At 47.9% G+C, this 20832-nt stretch overlaps 7 protein-coding genes and 4 non-coding genes across 11 annotated transcripts; 9 read left to right on the forward strand and 2 right to left on the reverse strand.

Moving 5' to 3' along the window:
• Positions 1 to 22: 22 nt before the first annotated feature.
• On the forward strand, positions 23 to 93 carry AWJ20_454 (the record flags this gene model as incomplete). Its single annotated transcript has 1 exon — positions 23 to 93. It is a non-coding gene; the product is annotated as a tRNA-Gly (tRNA).
• Positions 94 to 432: 339 nt separating this feature from the next.
• AWJ20_455 (uncharacterized protein) lies at positions 433 to 1347 on the forward strand (the record flags this gene model as incomplete). Its single annotated transcript, XM_018881630.1, has 1 exon — positions 433 to 1347. One exon carries the CDS (start codon positions 433 to 435, stop codon positions 1345 to 1347), a length of 915 nt encoding a protein of 304 aa, XP_018734687.1.
• Positions 1348 to 1737: 390 nt separating this feature from the next.
• AWJ20_456 lies at positions 1738 to 1808 on the forward strand (the record flags this gene model as incomplete). Its single annotated transcript has 1 exon — positions 1738 to 1808. It is a non-coding gene; the product is annotated as a tRNA-Gly (tRNA).
• Positions 1809 to 3377: 1569 nt separating this feature from the next.
• Positions 3378 to 3448, forward strand: AWJ20_457 (the record flags this gene model as incomplete). The annotated part of the gene is made up of 1 exon: positions 3378 to 3448. It is a non-coding gene; the product is annotated as a tRNA-Gly (tRNA).
• A 1067-nt stretch (positions 3449 to 4515) lies between these two features.
• Positions 4516 to 4586, forward strand: AWJ20_458 (the record flags this gene model as incomplete). The annotated part of the gene is made up of 1 exon: positions 4516 to 4586. It is a non-coding gene; the product is annotated as a tRNA-Gly (tRNA).
• A 1029-nt stretch (positions 4587 to 5615) lies between these two features.
• On the forward strand, positions 5616 to 7133 carry AWJ20_459 (uncharacterized protein; the record flags this gene model as incomplete). Its single annotated transcript, XM_018881670.1, has 2 exons — positions 5616 to 5759; positions 6153 to 7133. The coding sequence occupies 2 exons, from the start codon at positions 5616 to 5618 to the stop codon at positions 7131 to 7133; spliced, it is 1125 nt and encodes a 374-aa protein (XP_018734688.1).
• Positions 7134 to 8579: 1446 nt separating this feature from the next.
• Positions 8580 to 9575, forward strand: URA6 (bifunctional uridylate/adenylate kinase; the record flags this gene model as incomplete). The annotated part of the gene is made up of 1 exon (XM_018881682.1): positions 8580 to 9575. The coding sequence occupies one exon, from the start codon at positions 8580 to 8582 to the stop codon at positions 9573 to 9575; it is 996 nt and encodes a 331-aa protein (XP_018734689.1).
• Positions 9576 to 10830: 1255 nt separating this feature from the next.
• Positions 10831 to 11439, reverse strand: SNU23 (Snu23p; the record flags this gene model as incomplete). The annotated part of the gene is made up of 1 exon (XM_018881691.1): positions 10831 to 11439. One exon carries the CDS (start codon positions 11437 to 11439, stop codon positions 10831 to 10833), a length of 609 nt encoding a protein of 202 aa, XP_018734690.1.
• Positions 11440 to 12851: 1412 nt separating this feature from the next.
• On the reverse strand, positions 12852 to 14084 carry CMK2 (calmodulin-dependent protein kinase CMK2; the record flags this gene model as incomplete). Its single annotated transcript, XM_018881702.1, has 1 exon — positions 12852 to 14084. One exon carries the CDS (start codon positions 14082 to 14084, stop codon positions 12852 to 12854), a length of 1233 nt encoding a protein of 410 aa, XP_018734691.1.
• A 1430-nt stretch (positions 14085 to 15514) lies between these two features.
• Positions 15515 to 18466, forward strand: DBP10 (Dbp10p; the record flags this gene model as incomplete). The annotated part of the gene is made up of 1 exon (XM_018881713.1): positions 15515 to 18466. The coding sequence occupies one exon, from the start codon at positions 15515 to 15517 to the stop codon at positions 18464 to 18466; it is 2952 nt and encodes a 983-aa protein (XP_018734692.1).
• A 911-nt stretch (positions 18467 to 19377) lies between these two features.
• AWJ20_464 (uncharacterized protein) lies at positions 19378 to 20100 on the forward strand (the record flags this gene model as incomplete). The annotated part of the gene is made up of 1 exon (XM_018881724.1): positions 19378 to 20100. The coding sequence occupies one exon, from the start codon at positions 19378 to 19380 to the stop codon at positions 20098 to 20100; it is 723 nt and encodes a 240-aa protein (XP_018734693.1).
• Between the last annotated feature and the right edge of the window lie 732 nt (positions 20101 to 20832).

Raw genomic sequence — 20832 nt, forward strand, 5'->3', positions numbered from 1 at the left:
GCAGCGATGCTCCCACAAGAAAGCGTTAATGGTTTAGTGGTAAAATTCATCGTTGCCATCGATGAGCCCCCGGTTCGATTCCGTGTTAACGCATATTTTTTGAATTTTCATGAACTTTTAAGGTTTCTTTTAGGTTGCTGAGATGATCAGTTTGCATCATATCTAGTTTTGGCTGCCTTTACCATTAATGGTTCGCAGTTGTTGCTATCCAATTAGCAATTGTGCGCAGGAACCTTAATATCTTAGTATTATCGGACTCCTTTTCCCCACTTCAAGATCTTGGCCCCTGCATGTGATCTTCCTAGTTCCAATAGCAAGCGGCATCAAGTGGCGTTCAGTGCCCACTAAAGCCATATAAAAGGGGGCAAGCTAGTCGCTCGGTCGATTTCCGTTTCTTTGTTGCAATTGATTTTTTTAACATTTTGCTGAATCATGGCTCGTTTCAGTTTAACTGGGTATTCAAATGACTTTAGGTCTTTGAGCCCCACTGTGGGACTATTCATTCTGACTACATTCATTTTCAGCTCTGTACCATGGGTGTTGACTGCTATCTCAAATAAATATGGCTCTCTTGGTTTTAGTCTTTATTCAGAAATGCTCATGTGGTGTCCAGGACTCGCGGCATTCCTCACTTTGTTATACAATAAAAGACCCATTGCTTCTCTTAGATGGAATTGGCCTACCAATTACTATGTTTTGTTGAGTTGGCTCTTGCCAATTGCCTATACTCTACTTTCCTATATTGGTGTATGGACTATTGGCAAAGGTAAATTCCCTAATCGCCTGACTATGGACGAGTTTGCTATTCGTTTGGGTCTTGGGTTATCCCCACTGGCGTCGACTATCATTTATGTTCTACTCGAGGGTACCTTTGGAATGTTTCCAGCGATTTCTTCGGCTCTTGGTGAAGAAATTGGTTGGAGAGGTTTCTTACTCCCCGAACTGGTGAAATCATACAGCTTCACGGCCTCCTCGATTTTTGTGGGTTTGGTTTGGTCGGTATGGCACTATCCATTGATTTTGACTAGCGATTTCTATAGCTCCACTGCACCAGTCTGGTACCAGCTGATATGCTTCACTGTCTATGTCACCTCTCTCTCTGTAATCTTCGGGTGGATTCGCCTGAAATCTGGTAGTCTTTGGACTGGTGCCATTCTCCATGCTAGCCAGAACCTATACATGCAGGTCTTCTTGACCCCATTGACGGCCAACACGGGACACACTGCTTGGTATATTGATGAGTTCGGTGTTGCCCTTCCAATCACTTCGCTCATCACCGCTATTTACTTCTGGGGTCGACGCCATGAGCTGGAGTTGGGCGTGAGATTGCCTTTGCAAGAGGTATAGGCTGCTGTGTAGGTCGTGTCTTTGGCGGCTGGGGCTTTGCCCCAGACCCCACTGCTCCTCTCGCTGCGCTCGAGTCGTTCCGTGGTGAGCCTCAGTGGATTTACTGTGAAGTTTGATATATTTTGCCGTCAGAAGATAATTAAGTAGTAAAGATATATGATTTCACCACGATAATGTGTTTCCTTAACAGTGACCATATAGTGATGGGTGGTGAAGACGAAACTAGTTACCAACTTAGATATCCAATCTAATAACTCTACATCGAATATTTTTCCCAGGAATGAGCTGTTATTCTGAATATTTTATCAAGATATGGGCATCTAAATCCAAAATCAGTGGAATTGTTGAACCGGCATCGCACGGCCCTCGTACTTCGCAGATCAACAAGATGCGTTAATGGTTTAGTGGTAAAATTCATCGTTGCCATCGATGAGCCCCCGGTTCGATTCCGGGTTAACGCAACGGAGTCAGTTAAACTGACAAATTCTTTTTATTTTGCTATTCTCGCTAGTCTTTTTGTTTATTTATTGATATTTCTTCAATTCATCTCAACAGCAGCCTTATACATTTGACTTCCTTCTCACCTGCATAGAATCTTCAATACAGAAGAAGCAGAATTCAGAATTCCACTGGGTACACTTCAGAGTGCTCTCAATAACAGCGAAATTTAACGAGACTATGCCTAGGAAATGAAATTGAGATTGTCTTCTAAAAAGTCATTCCACGACCCATTCTGTAGAGTTTTTATTGTGCCCCTGGAATTACTCGATCGATCGCCAATGCAATATATATTCCAGGTTTTGCTTACTGACAGCTTTATAACTGCCGCCAGATTAGTGGTATATTTTTTAATTCTTGGTCATTTTCAAGCTCCCATTTAATAACTCTTAGACTCAATTTTTAAACAATCGATTAATTCTTTTTCGGAAAGAATGATAATTTTTGAAAAAAGTCTACTAGTTACCCGGAAGTTAGAGCTGTAGTGTGTTGAATGGTATAAACTTTTGTTTCCAATATTCCTACAAAGTTTCTTGCTCTCCGTACTTTACTGTTACCCGGCATTATAGATTTTTTTACCGCAACATCTTCCATCCGGGTAATACCTGAATTTTATTGTGTAAGTTGTCTTTCTCCAAAGTTTTATTCTTCAAGGAATTCAGATTTTTTAAAACAAAGTCAATACTGTCGCACTTACTTGATTTACAGTTATGTTTTGGATATTTCAGGCTTCAGCCACCGGTGTCCCCATTGAAAGATGAAATCTTAATAGTATAATAATAATAATAATAATCAATATTAAAGTCCTAACACAATTATACAACAACATTAAAAATAGTACTATACTCTCGTAATGATAGTAGGACTGTTCTACTATTGGCCTCCTACAGGCTATACCTTCGTGTTAGTTTCAACATGTGCGCTAGATAGGCCGGATTCCCCAGAACCTCCCTTTCCGAGCAATGGAAAACCTGACCACCTTTGAGTAACCTTAGTATTTACCCCAGTGGTCAGGGGAAAACCCCTGCTAGCTAATTCTCCTCAGAGAACGTGCTACCTTAGCTTAAAAGTGACGGATTCGCCTTAAGGAAGGAGGTGACCGCTTTGAGACCCTTTCGAGTGTCAAGAAGAGATGGTAGATCCAGCTCACGGGAGGTCGATGCTGTTCAGTAAGTGGACAGTCTTGGAGGATATGCCCACCGTTTCTTCAACTCCACATCGGCAATCATATCTACGATTACTGATTCGAAATCTCTGAAAGAACGAGCCCATTGCACCCATACCCGTTCTTAACTGAACCAACTTGCTGCTTAGTTCACCTTTTCTTATGAAGCTCATGTCTAATAGGCATTCTCGAATTTGGACACACACATATAAACTTCGGAGGTTTCTAAAACAAAAAAAGAAAAAGGAAATTTAGAGCCATAATTAGATGATATTAATATTTTCTAAGAGTTTAGCTTCTTCTATTTTTTCAAAATAATTTATTAGTTAGCAACCCATATGGAATTCTTTAAACCGGAAAAAGAAAAGCGTTAATGGTTTAGTGGTAAAATTCATCGTTGCCATCGATGAGCCCCCGGTTCGATTCCGGGTTAACGCATTGAAGCCTAATTGGAATTGATTCTCTTTTTTTTCTGGAGTTAAACTAACTAGTTATCACCTGTAGTGATGTATTAACTGAGTTCATGTTCTCAAACCAGCATACTCAACCTTCAAAACAATAAAGTAGACCACCAGCCATATGCGACACGAATGGAACTTCTTAAAGAATTCTTTGGATACAAAATAAAAAGAGTTATTTACTTGTAATGCATCTTCAATGGCTAATAAAAGTGGATAGAATTCCTTTCGGGGCATAGTCTCAAATAATCAAACTATCTGTTGTGTCAAATGCAAGGTCCTGCAAGATAAGAGTGAACCGAGTCTAAACCTGGGGTCTTGCATAAAGCTACGATTTGGGAGCTTTTTTATTTTTTATTTTTATTTATTTTGATTTTCCTTTCCCAGAGGAATTCAGCGATTTGTTAAGATATCGAGAGTCTGATCCCAAAGGGAATACTGAATGAATTCGACCATCTGGAGATATTAGTCTGGCAAGCCCATGTCGAGTCAACAACATCCATGCCAGATCCTCTGCACGATCAGATATTAGTCGGACAAGCCCATGTCGAGTCAACTTCCTCCATGCCAGATCCTCTGCACAATCAGCTGGAAATAGTAGTCTGGATATTTGTCCTGGATCCATACTGCCAGCTGGAAATGCCAATATTAAGGCGTGAACTGGGGGGCTTCACGAGCTCCCTGCCAGCTGGAAAATGCCACTATAAAAAGCAGAATAGTTCAGCTAAAAATGCCTTTCAAAGTGGTAGAGTTATCACAAACAGAATGAGTATCAGATAAATATGGAGATGCTTATCGACAGCTTGTGAAACTCGTTTGGGTCATTCTGCTTGCGTCTTTTCGAATGGAATCGATACATACATTAAAGAAATGAACCATATTCATTTTAAAGAGCCAATAGATTAATAGTAACCGTACCAGGAAGATAAAGGCTCAAAAATATGAATATTGACACATACTTGGCCATGGTATCTGGCTTTTTTTAGTCTCTCAGGAGATGTTAGCCACCGAACCGGCTCCGGAAAAACTCTTCATGAGACATGAAAAGCGTTAATGGTTTAGTGGTAAAATTCATCGTTGCCATCGATGAGCCCCCGGTTCGATTCCGGGTTAACGCATCCGAACTCTTTTTTTGCGTCTCAATCCAATTATGAACGAATCAGATAACGATCCAACATTACGAAGAGCCATTATGGTCCTCTATTGCCCATTTAGTTCGGTGCTGTCCTTGCATCTCTCAAGTTGCAGATTCACACCGTGCAGAGTGAATCTATCAATTTGATATTGAAATAATTTACTATATACATATACTAACTAACAGCAGGTATTGAACAACTATAAGAATCTATTAAACAGGCTATTACTATTTATGACGAAATCAAACATTAAAATCAGAAAGGAAAAAAAAAATTAATAAATGAAAACGACAGATCGACGTATAGCCATGTAAGAAGCAGCCAAGTCCATAAACCTTTAAATCCATATCAGATTATTTCTTGCCAGCAGCGGCCTCAGCAGCCTTTCTCTCCATAGCTATTATCGTTAGTTAACGTCCCAAAAATACAAATAAGACCGAAATCAGTACCCAAACAAGATCAGCCAGGCAGAACACAAATCCACCTGTCTCTCACAAATCCGAGCTTTTCCCCAGGAACCTAACAAATCAGAACTATCCTCCTCCAAACCCAAGACCTCCAGGTACCCGACGCAACGACTCGAGCGAAGCGAGAGGAGCCACGGGGTCTGGGGCAGAGCCCCAGCCGCCGGAGGCACATCCCCCACCCTTCACCCTCGTCATCCCCCAAGCAGACAAACTTACCGGCAGCCTGTTTGGCTCTCATGATATCAGCCTGGGCCTCGAGACGTTTTCTGGGATCGCCCTCCTGTTTCTTCTTCTCTTGAGCCAGTTTCTTCATGTTCTTTTCACGAGCCTTTTCCCTCTGATTACCTCTGGTCATTTTGAATATCGACAAAAATCAACTTCAACAAACAAAAGTTCAAAAAAAACCAGTAAAAGACAAAGCAAGATTCGCAGGACAGACCAACTGTAATAAAAACCAATACCGACAGCGTCAGCTTCAAGCAGAGCACACAGCACCACAGAACACCAAAGAAACCTGCATCTTCCTCTTATATCCTTAAAATTCATGCATCCGCGAATCATCACAGATCACCGCTGGACCGCTGCTAGCGCCGTACGTGTTCTGGGGTCGGCCTCCGGCGGCTGGGGCTCTGCCCCAGACCCCGTGGCTCCTCTCGCTTCGCTCGAGTCGTTTTTTACCGGGGTCCCGGTCAGTCTCCTGCGAAGCAGGAGCAACCAGGGTCTGGGGCGGAGCCCCAGCCGCCGGAGGCAGACCCCGACCCTGAGAGATGTGAACCCTAAACCATCCCTGTAATTACCAGATGCGACAGACTGCGATCGGTCGGTTGAGACTGATACGTACCAAGGAGTCGTACCAGGACCCGGTGAGAAACTGAAGTTTTTTTTGAGATATGAGTGAAATCGATTCGCAGGAGGCCGCTGATAAGGCTGAGAAGCTCGCTGCTGCCAAGAAAAAGGTGGGTGTGACACAATTGGAGATGGCTCAGATCTGAGAGCGTGGCTGGTGAAGAGTGGAGAGGGTGGAGGATGGAAGGTCAGTTGGGATTCAATTGGAGACTAACAAGGATTGTAGTTTGAGGAGCTAAAGAAACAGCAGAAGAAGAAAGCCAAGAGCAAGAAAAAGAGCGCAAAAAGTGCTGGTAACGACGACAAAGCCAGTCCTGACGAAGATGCCACGACAGCTGCTGAGGCAGGTGCTGCTGCTAAAGATGAGGTTCCTGAAGACGAGAATTTGGCAGACTCCGAAAGACAGACTCCAGAAGTCGAATCGAAGCCCGATGGTGAAATAGAAACCAAGGACGAAGCGACGGATGAGCCCAAGGAGGAACCAGCAGAGGAACCCAAAGAAGAAGTCAGGGAAGAGCCAGACGAGGTACTGAAAAAAGAACCCAAAGAAGAGGTCAAAGAAGAAACCAAAGAAAAAGTCAAAGAGCCAGAAGAGGAAGTGAAAGAAGAGGTCAACGAAGAGCCAAAAGAGGAGGTGAAAGAAGAGGCCAAAGACGAGCCCGCTCCAGAACCTGTTGAACAGACAAGCAGTGAAAAGATTGAAAAGCCAGTTGAAAAGTCAATTGAAGAGCCAATTGAAAATTCAGCTGAAATAGCAGAGAACGAGAAACCTGAAGCTCTTCAGCAAGAGCCAGCATTGACTGAGACACCAGCTGCAGCTGCAGCGACTGCTAACGACAACAGTCAGACAGTCTTGGAATTGCAACAACAAGTTCAAGAGCTGAAAAACGAAAACAGCAGACTCACTTCTAAAATAGAATCTCTTGAAAAGACGATCTCCACTCTCCAAACTAAGAACAACAGTCTTCTTAACCAGCTGGCCGAGAACGACCGCGACCTGCTCCACTCACCTCCACATATCCCCATTGGCAGTAACCGGACCAGCAACGTCGACCACACCGGCCGACCACGCGCGACTTCATTCGTCGACCTCGATCTCTCTGGCGAAGCGTCCAAAATCTCCGATATCCGCAAGCAAATGGAGCAATGGCGGGGCTGGCAAGTGGACATGCGCGGATGGCGCAATCTCGGGGTCGGGCCCCAGTTCGTGCTCTAACCACCCCCACTCTTTCTCTCTTACTTTTTATTTATTATTTCCCACAGACACACACACCCGGGGAGGGTCTGCCTCCGGCGGCTGGGGCTCCGCCCCAGACCCTGGTTGCTCCTCTCGCTTCGCTCGAGTCGGGCGCGGTTAAACCCTCACTCAGCACTAGATCCCCGACCCTTGAGTTGGCCCCACGCCCGACTCGAGCGAAGCGAGAGGAGCAACCAGGGTCTGGGGCGGAGCCCCAGCTGCCGGAGGCAGCACCCCATCCGTCCATAAATTAGGTTCAATGCATTAAAAAATATTTACAAGAGAGATTAGGAGGCCCGGCAGAGGAGTTCACCGCCGACCCGTTTTTTGGCGGCCTCCTGGATTTCGATGACCTGGCCGTCTTTCAGACGCACGAAGAGCACTTCTCCCAGTTTGAGAGGTTTGACGGTCCGGAACGGTCTGCCCTGGATCAGGCCGTCGATGTCTTTGGGCTCGGCGTACACCCGGCGATTGGGATGGCTGACGAGATGCATCTGATTCAGCACCGGTCGGAGGTTGTGGTATTTCAGGCCCAGCCACAGCCGGCGCGTGGCAATGTTATCGTATGTGGTTGGTGTGTATTCTTTATCAGGACTTTGGAGGTCGCCTCGCTGCACCGACGAGATAAACCCCTGTTTATACAGTCCCAGCGCCACCTGGAGATGCAATTTGGTCATAGGCACTGACGTCAGCGGCCGGCTGACCCGGCTCACGTTCTGTAAATGCGAGCAAAAATGTGCCAGGTTCACTAACGACATGTTTTCTCCACTGTTGCACCTGGTATTCTCAACTGACTTTCTCGTGAAGTACACTCTTGAAACTGAAATTTTCTGATCTCCATCCGGTGTTTAGGGTTCAGGGGTACCCGTGCGGCTGGTCAGGGTCCGGGGGTGTGCCTCCGGCGGCTGGGGCTCCGCCCCAGACCCTGGTTGCTCCTGCTTCGCAGGAGATTAAATGGTCGGAACCCCCCGAGAAACGACTCGAGCGAAGCGAGAGGAGCCACGGGGTCTGGGGCAGAGCCCCAGCCGCCGGAGGCAGACCCGCTCCTCGGTGAATGTCGGGGATGCACGGTTGGGAGAATGGGAGGAGGCACGTGAGTGGGAGACGCGAGCATCGGTTTCGAGGAAGCGGCAGGAGAAGGGGCAGGTGCTGATGAGGGAGAGGGTCGAGTTTCGTGGGCGTTTTAAAGTTGCAGTTGCAAAAGAAAGGCGAAATCGGTTTTTTGTTTGATTTGCGGGTTTCGGTTCGGTTGGCTTCGTCGAAATTATAAAAGGCCTTGTCCGGTTCTGAATTTTAGATTTTTTTTGGAATTTTGGAATTTTTCGCATTTGGTTTATTGCAATTGAATTGATTGATTTTCTGGGTGTGAAAAATATTTAGAATCCAGGGGTATTAGACAAAAGAAAGAAGGAAAAACGGAAAAAAATGTTCGCTGCTGGAAGATTCGCGGGTTTGTTGGGTCGCTCGGGTGCTCGGACCGCGAGGGTTTCTCTGTTTAGTCGAGGACTTTCTGGTCGTGGATTGTCCAGTTCTTTGCTTAGACAGACCAGAGTGGCCGGTCAATTGGGTCAATTGAACTCGCGAGTTGTGTCGTCGAAGTCTTGGAATTCTTCCGTTAGAATGTACTCGTCGGGTCCTCAGGCCCGTCAACAGGCCCCCAAACTGCGTTACTTTATCCTCATTGCTCTTATTGGTACTGGAGCTTTCTTGTATACTATTAACAAGACCGAGAAGAAACTGCCCAAGACTTTCATCACGAATGAAGAGTATGAGGCCGAGAAGGCGAAGAACAAACTTAAACACAAGAAGACCGCTTTTGCCGGTGATGATGATGTGGCTGTAGTGTTTGTTCTTGGCGGTCCTGGTGCTGGTAAAGGTACTCAATGTGCCAATATTGTTCGTGACTATGGATTCGCTCATTTGTCTGCTGGCGATCTGCTTCGTGCCGAGCAAGCTCGTCCTGATTCGAAATATGGTCAATTGATCGCTAATTATATCAAGGAAGGAACTATTGTTCCTATGGAAATCACTTTGGCTCTGTTGCAACAGGCTATGCGCGAACGAATTGCTAAAGACGGTGTTAAGAGGTTTTTGATTGACGGGTTCCCTCGTAAGATGGATCAAGCCATTAAATTTGAGGAGGATGTGGCTGTGAGTAAGTTTGTGCTTTTCTTTGAATGTCCTGAAGACGTCATGCTTAAACGACTTCTCAAGAGAGGTGAAAGCAGTGGTAGAACCGACGACAACATCGAAAGTATCCGCAAGCGATTCCGCACCTTTATCGACACTAGTATGCCCGTTGTCGACTACTTCTCCAAGGTCGGCAAAGTGGTCTCTGTCTCCTGTAACAACGCCCCCGACGCTGTCTACGCCGAAGTCCAAGCCGCTTTCAAGGAGCGTGGCATCCTCCCCTCAAAATAACGGGGTTCTGGACATGCCTCCGGCGGCTGGGGCTCTGCCCCAGACCCCCTTGCTCCTCTCGCTTCGCTCGAGTCGGGCGTCTACGGACCATGCTCGTAGACTGTTCATCCACAACTGTAATACTCTAATTTAGATTATCTTCACTTCGTATTGGGTCCTGCCTCCGGCGGCTGGGGCTCCGCCCCAGACCCTGGTTGCTCCTCTCGCTTCGCTCGAGTCGGGCGTCCACGGGCCATGTTAGCTATATACTCTTCATCCGCAACTCCAATCCTCCAATCTCAGCTTACTTCACTTCGCGAGTGGGGTCCTGCTTTTGTGGAATCACGATTTGTACGATATCCTTGGCTGTAAGAACTGTTACAACCAGTATGCTTTATAACGCTTTACTCATCATAAAATGGTACTGGCAATTGTAGATATAGTCACCTCTTTCCTCGACTCAGTTTTCTCCAGACTTGCTATAATCTCTTCACCCGTGACTCTATTACTTGATTACCTTCACTTCATGGCTCCTCTCTCTTCGCTCTTGAATCGGGCGTCCACGGGACATATTCTCTAAGCTTATCCACGACTGTAATTCTTGATCCAAATTAGCTTCTGCTTCTGGAAAATCACGATCTTTACCATATCCTCCTCACAGTCACTATAAAAACTATTACAACCTGTATGCTTTATATGGCTTAAATCAATTTAAAATGGCAGCGAGAAATAGGTCGACTCTTCGCTCAACTTAATCTTCTCCCGGCTCACAGTAAACTCTTCATCTACAACTGTAATACTAACTTAATTTCAGTTCGTAGCTCCTCTTCAGCTTCGCTCGAATCGTTATCCTCACTTCTAACCTCCAGATCTAGATTAACTTCAGTTCGAAGCTGGGGTTCTACTTCAATGTAGCATCCCGATTTCTACCACCAGTTTGCTTTCCAAAGCTGTAATACACCCTCGACTCCTTCACTCCGGAGTGGGACTCAGACTCCGGCCGCTGGGGCTCCTCCCGGTTCGCTCGAGTCGGGCGTCGGGCTGTCTGTTAGCTGCTGGAGACCATTCTAGCAACCGAGATCAAAAATCTTATGAACCAGCCTGTATTTATAAAACAAACCAACAGTAAATAAATAAGCGAATAAATAATCTTGTTTCCTGAAAACTCACCGCAGGCCCCAAGAACCACCATGGCACCCCGCAACGCTTGCTCGCGAAGCGAGCAACTACGGGTCCGGGCAGAGCCCGGCCGCCGGAGGCATACCCCGACCCCCAGCTACCGTTTCGACGACCCGAATCCAGAGAACCCCATGAGTTGTGACATGTCCGTGACTGGAGCAGGGGCTACAGAGGATTTGGACTTGGCTTTGCGTTCGGCTCGTTTTTTGCGTTTTTGTTCGAGTTCCTGTTGCTCGAGTTGTTTGCGGAGTTCGATTTGTTTAGTGATATCGTACTCCAGGTTCTGGCTTTGCTGTTTTTTCAGGGCTCGAAGGTAGTCCAACCGGTTGCGGACTTCTTCGAGTGTAGCTCGTCGGGTGCACTCGACTTGGCCAGTGGCATACAAATGCTGCTTCGAATTGATATGATCAAGGTACTGGATCGAATCTTTGAATGTCAGATCACATGCTTCACAGTAGAACCCGGCTCCTTTGCCTCGTTTACCGGTGGCCGCTCCTGCTGGCACCAGCGTCACTTGATTCAATCCTTCATAAATATCCACACGCTGAGCTCGATGGGTCGCTTCTTTTGCATTCTCAGGAGTCGGCTCACGACCGTGTCTTTGACGTCGTTCATACTCGGCCTGCTCCCTCTCTCTACCCCTTCGTGCGTACTCTTCTCGGTCCCATTTGCCTTTTGGCTTGTCCTGTTCGCCATAAAATGACATGGCCACAATCTTCCGTTTTCAGCTGTTTCTCCAGAACCCCAAAAAAAGTCCAAAAAAACTTAAAGAAAAAGGTCAGATCCAGTCAATTATCGCTGACCTAACAAAATGCAAATCAACAGCATCAGAAATCCTACCAGCTTCAACTTCGTGAAGTACTCTCTTCACAGCATCTGACTCCACAGGAATCACTGAAATATTCCTATATCGGGGATCTGATAATTACTATGGGCAAACTCACTTGGCAATTTCAGGCTCAAAACAAGTAATTAAACCAAAAGAACCTCATTTTCATTCTCAGCACCTCAGGTTCACCCCGTAACCACTCTCAAAAACCCCCAAATCACAAATTTCCCCATTTTTCGACCCCCTGTAAACGTCCTGGGGTACTACAGGGTTAGGGTAACATCCCAAAACCGATATGAGACTTGGACCCTGATATTTTCCAGCGAAGAACGAGACTCACCGACCGCCAGTCTCACCACCTGATCTCTCCCACAACACCCTAAATACCACGCCATGTCACAAACCACGCGAGACTACCGCGGCGTAAGTGCTATCCCCACCCACGGGCCAGAAAACTGGGGTGCCTGACGTGCCTCCGGCGGCTGGGGCTCTGCCCCAGACCCCGTAGCTCCTGCTTCGCAGGAGACTGCTGGGACCGTCGACGCCCGACTCGAGCGAAGCGAGAGGAGCAACCAGGGTCTGGGGCGGAGCCCCAGCCGCCGGAGGCAGACCCTTCACCCGAAACACCAGCCACTAACAGGAAAAACAGGCCACAGTCGAGGATCTGGACCGGCCGCCAGCCCTGACCATTGACCCGAATATGCTGCTGAGCGAGGCTCTGGATTTGTCGTATGAACGGTCGTATTCGTACCTGCCGGTTGTGTCGCCGAAAACGAAACGGTTGTTGGGGTATTTAACCGCCGAGCTGCTGGAAAACGAGGCTGGAAAAGCGCCTCAAACAGCCGGGTCCGAGAAGAAGAAAGTCGCCGATTATTACATCCGGTTCGACAAATCGAAATCCAAAGGCCGCAGTTTCGAGAAAATCACCCCGGACACACCTCTGGAAGACCTTGAACGGTTCTTTGCACGCGGCGAAGAGTTTGCGGTCATCACCGACGACACCCGCAAGTTCGTGCTCGGCGTGGCCACGCGCGACGACCTCGAATCGTTCGTCAAACACCGACCGGCTCTCAATTAATCTCTTTTTCTTTTTAAGTACGGGTGGTGGGTGTGTGCCTCCGGCGGCTGGGGCTCCGCCCCAGACCCTGGTTGCTCCTCTCGCTTCGCTCGAGTCGGGCGTCGACGGTCCCAGCACTCTCCTGCGAAGCAGGAGCCACGGGGTCTGGGGCAGAGCCCCAGCCGCCGGAGGCAGGCCACAGGTTCGTAGAATATTCAGATTACAGGAGGTGTTAGACAGGCTTGTTTTCGCCGGTGGAAGAGGCAGGCTGCTGATCCTGCTGCTGGATTTCTTTGGCCCGTTGGGCCGCGAGCACAATTTCGTGGAGTTTGGCTCCGGCGTTTTTGGTAGATGTGCCCGGGTGTGTGCTTGTTTGGGTGGTGGATGAGGAGGACGAAGAGGTCGAGCCCGTGGTGGCCGAGTGGTGGAAGTATTGTAAGGGACCCTCGCGGCTGTCGGGGTCTGCTTCTTCTTCTTTGCCCTCGTCGCCCATTTCGAGAGCTTTGATTCGGTTGGCCAGTTTGACGGCCTCGATTGCCAGTCGGAATTTGGTGCGGGCATTGAATCCGGTGCGGATCGTGGGTAACAAATCGTGCGTGTCTTCGGCAGCCTCTCCGGTGATCCAGGGGTCTCGTAACAGTTCGTCGGCAGTGGGCCGTTTATCGGGATTCACTTGCATCATTCTTGAAATCAGTTCTTTGGCGGCGGTAGAAACATGTTTCCAGTATCGGGTATGGAACACCACTTGGTAGTTCTCGTCCACTTCTTCCAGGAACTCGTCAACCGTCTCGGCTCGAAACGGTGAGTATCCCGACAATACTGTATACGAAATAACACCCAATGACCAGATATCACACGGTTTGCCATGCCCAGTTCCTAAAAAGATCTCTGGAGCAGCGTATCCAAACGAACCGGCCATGGTTGTCAGTTTCTCATCCGGTGAAGTCACTAACTTGGCAATACCGAAATCAGCCAGAACAAGATCACTGTCTTTCTCTTTAGTCACATACAACAAATTCTCGGGTTTGAGATCCCGATGGACAATGTCTTGACCATGGATATACGCTACTGCGTCGACAATGTCTCTTATACACTTTGAAGCGTCTTCTTCAGTGAACCTGCCACGATCAATGATTCGGTCAAAAAGTTCACCACCAGTAGCCAGCTGAGTCACAATATAGAACTTGTCTCTGCTTTCAAACCAGTCCTTGAACTCAACAATATGAGCATGATGCAGTTTCTGCAGCATCTTAATCTCCTCAAGAACCATCTCTTCATTACCCTTCAACGCTTTCTTGAGAATAATCTTGACAGCCACCTCGTCTTTCGACCCACTTATTCTTGCGACCCGCACAACGCCGAAAGTACCTGCTCCCAGCACTTTTCCAAACGTATAATTGTGTTTCTTGGAGTACGACGACGGCTGGCCCGTCACCTTTCCGAGGAAGCTTTGAATCGAACTCATTCTCACTTGAACCACTCACAAAAACAATAACCCAATTACAGTACAAGCACAGTACACTACTGTACTACCAAGAAAGAGAAAGAATAATAATTTTAATTTCAAAAGTCAAAAACCACCTGAAAAGACAGATGAATCTCGCGATATCCACGCTGAAGGAAGGCCTCGTTCAAACAAAGCCAGCAGCGGCGAATCGTGTAATCGCAATTGCAGTACCAAAAAACCCGTGAACAAACAATCCAAAAAAGCCAGTCGGTCTAACCAGCACAAAAACACACAAAAAACGAAACAATTGACTCACCGAATAGCAACCCAGCGGAAAGTCAGTGTCGCTAACAATGAACCGTGACCGCATCAACAGTAGGGCTGAGCACCTCTTATATAGCCACCTGCGTCAGGCGGCTGATGCAGGGTGAGGCATGTGATTCAGGGGGTGGGTCACTGCCTCCGGCGGCTGGGGCTCCGCCCCAGACCCGGGTGGCTCCTCTCGCTGCGCTCGAGGAGGGCGCTGACGGTCCCTGATCTCCTGCGAAGCAGGAGCTACCAGGGTCTGGGGCGGAGCCCCAGTCGCCGGAGGCAGTGCTCGCCCCCAGGGGATTAGAGTTTGGAGGGGCGGAGCCGGTTGGCCCGTCGGGACTGGAGCGCGAGAGAGAGGAGGGTGCTCTACAGGAGAGAGGGGAGAGAAGGGAGAGAAGGGAGAGGGGGTTGAAGTTGGAGAGTGGGGTTGGATTGGGGTTGGATGGCGGATTGAGAGCTTTGTGAGTGGAGAGTGGAAGGAGGGGGTGGGATAAGAGTGGGGGCGGGATGGGGTGAGGAGAAGTAGGTGGGAGAGCGGGTTTGGAGTTTGAGAGCGGGAAGTTACCCCTGATAAATGCATCGATCGACGCGGGGAATGTGGACCCTGCATGAGAGGATGCAGGGTGGTTCGAGTGATAAATGGCGTTGGGGGAGTTGAAATTAAGACAGGGTAGGTGTGGGTTTGTAGAGAGAGGGGTGAGGAGAGGGGCGAGGGGAGTGATTTATTGAAAGGAGGAGGGGGTTCGAGGTTTTTTGGGGTTGTAGGGAGAGGAGGCTGGGTGGTAGGTGGTTGGGTGGTGAATTGCGGTTTCAGGGTGATTGAGAGGCGTAACGGGGGCTGAAATTTGATATGGAGGAGTTTTGGGGTTAGAGCTGAGATATGGAGAGTGGGATTGGACTTTGAAGAGAAAAATTTGGGTGTTAGATGGGAAAAGGGGGCAGGAGTGGGTTTGTCAAGGGGTCCAGTTGGGAAGGGTCGTGCGGCGTATCAGTGCAGATCTGAAAAATATATTTCGCCGATCACTGAAAAATATATTTTAGAGAGGGAGTCAGGTGCATAGCAGAAGAAGAGCTCGTTGAAAGAAAGAGTTCGTTGAACATCATCCGGAATATTATTGGCTGTGCAAGTTGAAAATATGTCGGACAGCGAAGACGATTTTGACATTACCAAGTCTCTAGCCTTGAATGGTGACGAGTCGGATTACGAGTCTGCCTCGGACACAGACTCGGATCTGGATCAAGCTGGGGATCTCCAGGACGAAATTCTGTCTTCTTCTGATGAAGAGGATATGGAAGAGGTCGTCGATACTAAGAAAGTTGGTCGACAAGTTGCTACTGGTGCTAATGCCTCGTTTCCATCTTTAGAATTAGACAGTGATGACGACGATGAAGAAGACGGCAATGGTAATAAGAACCAGTCGTCTACAAAGCGCAAGAAGGACGATGATTTGATGGAATATTTCGCAGCTCCTAAAGTTAAGAAAGCATCTACTGGTACTTTTGCCGGTCTTGGTTTGTCCAAGGGTCTGTTGAATAATATTGCCAGAAAAGGTTTTAAAACACCCACTCCTATTCAGCGAAAGACCATTCCTTTGGTCCTTGATGGTAGAGATGTGGTCGGTATGGCTAGAACCGGTAGTGGTAAGACTGCCGCTTTCTGTCTGCCCATGATTGAAAAGTTAAAAGTGCATTCTGCTAAAGTTGGTGCTCGTGCTGTTATTATGTCTCCCAGTAGAGAATTAGCGTTACAGACTTTAAAGGTGATCAAGGAGTTCTCAAAAGGAACCGATTTGAGATGTGTCTTGTTGGTAGGTGGTGACAGTTTGGAAGAACAGTTTGGATATATGATGAGCAATCCTGATATTATTATTGCTACTCCTGGTAGATTTATGCATTTGAAGGTGGAAATGCAGCTGGATTTAAAGTCAGTGGAGTATATTGTGTTTGATGAAGCAGACAGACTTTTCGAATTGGGTTTCTCTGAGCAGCTGAATGAGATTATCGCTTCTCTGTCATCTTCAAGACAAACTCTGCTGTTTTCTGCTACTTTGCCTAAATCTTTGGTAGAGTTTGCCAAAGCTGGTTTGCACGATCCAGTGTTGGTGAGATTGGATGCCGAAGCTAAGGTTTCTGACGACCTTGAAATGGCATTCTTTTCTACCAAGGATGGTGAGAGAGAAGCTGTTCTTCTGTCGGTGTTGGAAACTATTATCAAAATGCCATCTGCTACTGAAGAACAAAAGAAGTACTTGGAGAACCAAAATAATAGAGCATTAACTGACGATGAGGACGACGAAAACAATAAAAAAGACGACAAAAAGAGTAAATACAAGAAAAAGTTCAAGCATTCAGTCAAACGTGATAGACTTCCTCCTGCACACGAGCTGCCTACTGCCGAGTCGACTATTGTATTTGTGCCCACTAAACATCATGTCGAATACATTAGCACTCTGTTGCAGTCACTTGGCTATGCAGTGTCTTTTATTTATGGTACACTTGATCAGTCTGCCAGAAAAGAACAACTTTATAGATTCCGAGCTGGTAAAACCAGTATTCTCGTGGTCACCGACGTCGCTGCCAGAGGTATTGATATTCCTGTGCTAGCCAACGTCATTAACTACAGTCTTCCATCGAGTCCTAAAGTGTTTGTACACAGAGTCGGACGTACTGCCCGTGCTGGACGTCGTGGTTGGGCCTATTCCATTATCAAAGAGGCCGAGGTTCCATATCTACTTGACCTAGAAGTGTTTTTAGGAAGAAAGCTGCTGTTATCACGAGATGGCCATGCTCACAAAAAGGTCAACTACAGTGAGAGACTTGTACTAGGATCCATGTCGCGAGATGCAGTTGAATTACAACAAGAAGAAGTTGAAGCCCAGCTGAGCAGAGACTATGATCTTGCTCAATTGAAATCAGTTGCTTCTCGTGGTGAACAGCTGTACTTGAAATCCCGCGAGCCTGCCTCGCAAGAAAGTGTCAAACGTGGTAAAGAAATCGTTTCCAGTGGCTGGGATTTCCGTCATTTACTACTAGGACCATCACTTGAAACCGAACGACAAAAATTCCTTGATAAGCTGGCTAATAGAAAAGTCAAGGAAACAGTGTTTGAGTTCAAGAAGACCAAGTTTGCCGAAGCAGCTGAACTCATGGCCAGAAGAAGACAACAAATCGCACCAATTCAAATGAGAGCTGCTGAAAAGAAACGCATGCAAGAAAACGAGCGTGCTGCTGGTCTTAATAAAGGAATCGATGTTGAACTTGGTCTTGATGAGGACAGTGATGACGAAGACAACGACAACGACAACGAAGACAATGACGACAGTCACAAAACCAACGGTGCAACTAATGGCAAAAGCAAAACCACAGCCGACCTGTCAACAGCATCCGAACACGATATTCAAAACACATTTGAAGACAGCAGCAAGAAAAGAAAGCGAGAGACGTTCCGTGATCCTAATTTCTACATGTCGCATTATGCATCCATTGAAGCAGTTCAAGAACGAGGATACTCAGTGGGTAACGGTAAAACAAGCGCAAATTTTGCAGACGCAGCTCGTGGAGCTACATTCGATATTTCTGGTGAAGGAGTCGAGTTCCAGCAGAAACACGGCATGCGCTGGGACAAGAAGCGCGGCAAGTTCGTCAATGCCGGCAGTGAAGGCGGTAAAAACGGGCAATCCACGAAGTTCATTCGAAGTGAGAGTGGGCAAAAGATCCCTGCCTCGTTCCGAAGTGGACGATTCGACAGCTGGAAGAGTGCACACAAGGTCGGTGGATTACGAGTGGGAGCACTTGAAGCCAACCTCTCGAACCCCAACAGCGGTCCTAGAGGCGGATCCGGCGACAAAAAGTTCCGTCACTCACAAGTACAAGCACCCAAAGCTGCCGACAAAGCTCGTGACGACTACCACGTCCGTAAAAAGCGGGTCAAAGAAGCTGTCGAAAAGGGACTTCACGTCAAAGGAGTCCGCGGCAAACCCATCTCCAACGGACTCAACTCGGTCGACCAGGTCCGCAAACAGCGTGAACTGCAACAAAAACGTCGCGAAAAGAACGCCCGACCCAGCAAAAAGTCTAAACGACACTAAATACCTAATTTATTGCTCTTTTAACGTGTCCTGCTGCCTCCGGCGGCCGGGGCTCCGCCCCAGACCCCGCTGCTCCTCTCGCTACGCTCGAGTCGGGCGTGGGGGGCCCCTGTGAGCAGGTTTTCTCGACGTATCAGCAGTATCTGAGTCCTCACGCCCGACTCGAGCGCAGCGAGAGGAGCAGCGGGGTCTGGGGCGGAGCCCCAGCCGCCGGAGGCAGGGTCACCTGCAGGGACCGGACCCTGCATCGCCACCCCACAAGAACCAAACCCGTTAAAAAGGTACCAAGAGACAGAAGTGGACAAAGAGAGTTTCAGAGTGAGATTCCCGTTGCCAAGTTACTCAGAGTTTGAGTTTTGGGGTTAGAAGGGTGAGGAGAGGAGGGTAGTAGCGCGGGCGCGCTTAGTGAAATAGAGTGTCGAAGCAGATGGTGAAGAGGATCGCATGTCGAGAATCGCATGTAAAGGATCGCATGTTGCAAGCGATGTTCCCCCGAACGACCGGACTCACGAGCCGGCGAGTGCTCAGTCGGGCTCTGTCGACAGCCGAAGGCAATGTCGTTCGCCAGCTGTCGGGAGCCACTACCGAGCCGAACGAAATCACCCAGGCCGTGAAGGACCTGCCCACGGTCACCGGATCCGGTCCGTTTGTCGAAGGTGAGTCAGAACAGCCTTCGGCAGCTGGGGCTCTGCCCCAGACCCCGTAGCTCCTGCTTCGCAGGAGATTGCCGCAACCCCAATGCCCGACTCGAGCGAAGCGAGAGGAGCAGCGGGGTCTGGGGCGGAGCCCCAGCCGCCGGAGGCAGAACCTCCCAGAAAGAGACTAACTCGAGTGTAGAACCCAAATTCACTGTCATTGGCCATCCAGCGGCTTTGGTTCATATTAAATTGCCGGCGTCGGGATCGGTGTTTATGAGACGAGGCTCGATAGTTGGTGTTAACGGGTCTTTGGCGGATATTACGTCGAACCTGGCTATTAAACAGCCGTTGAAAGAACTGGCGTCCACAAAACCAGTGTTGTATCAGCATGTTTCGGCGACGTCGCCAGCAACTCTTCTTGTGGCGGATTCGTCGAAAAAGTCGCGATCGCATTCGGCAAACAGATATACTGTGATCAATGTTGACGAGTCAAGGTCGTGGACGGTTGGCCAGAGAAACGCTATTTTGGGATGGAACTCGGCGTTTGTTAAAGTCGAGGCCAAGAAAACCGGGCTGGGATCCATGTGGAAACACTGGGGAAATGTCAGTGTGTCCGGTACAGGACAATTGGTGCTGGTGGGAGATGGAGATCTGTTTCAAATCGATGTTGGAGCTGGAGAGGACGTTCTACTGAATCCCAGTAATGTAATTGCATATACCGACTCTGTTGAAGGAGGTGAGGGGACAATTACTCGACTGCCTCATTTGAAAAGCTATATCGAGCTTCCTACTGTTGTTACAGACTGGCTCGAGGGACATAAACTGATTAAGTCCGCGTCCTCGTGGCTCAAAACACTCACAACTCGACTCCTGTGGCGAGACGACATCAGTCTCAAACTCAAGGGACCCCGTAGAGTCATCCTCCAAACCGAGGGAACCAGTCTCGACGAGCTGTTCACTAAAACTGAGCTCATGACCAGGATCGCTAATAAATAGTTTCCTTCCTCTGCTGACGGTCTGCCTCCGGCGGCTGGGGCGCTGCCCCAGACCCCGTAGTGCTCGCTTCGCGAGCTCTCAACACGCCAGATCGGGCTCTGAAATCACTGTCATCCTGCGACTTCTCTTCCAGATAACGATGAGAGGTTCCTGGGTTCTTTAATGGGAGACACTTATCGATCCCTGCTATCAAAGGAGCTCTGAATCCGATGTGAGAAGGCCGGAACACAATTCTAGAAGCTCCCCCAGAATCTGTCGTACTCGCTTCATAACTCCTGGTCTCTCAGATCAGAATCCAACAAAACCTCCGATGTTACCCTGGAACTATCTGAGTAAATTTAATTCCTAAATGTATATTAATGTTTACGTATACTTTTCTCAATTTATTCAAATCAGTATATATATAAAATATTTATTACGAATATATTATGTTTCAAAAAAACTAATATATTTACTATTTATGATACGCTCTCACTTGCTCACTGGATGAATTCGAGACGGTTAAGAATCTATTACCATCTCAAGAGCCCTGTAAGAAGACATGGTCACCTCTGCACTGGCGGCTTCCAATCCTGTTGCGTTCTCTTCGCCAACTCTCTTCGGGTCGGATTCTGAATCCGAGACACATATTAATTAATATCGTCCCTGGACCATTTCATTCGATGACAGATAATCTAAACACAGTCCAAGAAGCCCATTCTAGACGGGTTGAACTCGTTCCACCTGGGGAGC

This window comes from Sugiyamaella lignohabitans, chromosome A, assembly GCF_001640025.1.
Source record: "Sugiyamaella lignohabitans strain CBS 10342 chromosome A, complete sequence".
NCBI lineage: Eukaryota > Fungi > Ascomycota > Dipodascomycetes > Dipodascales > Trichomonascaceae > Sugiyamaella > Sugiyamaella lignohabitans.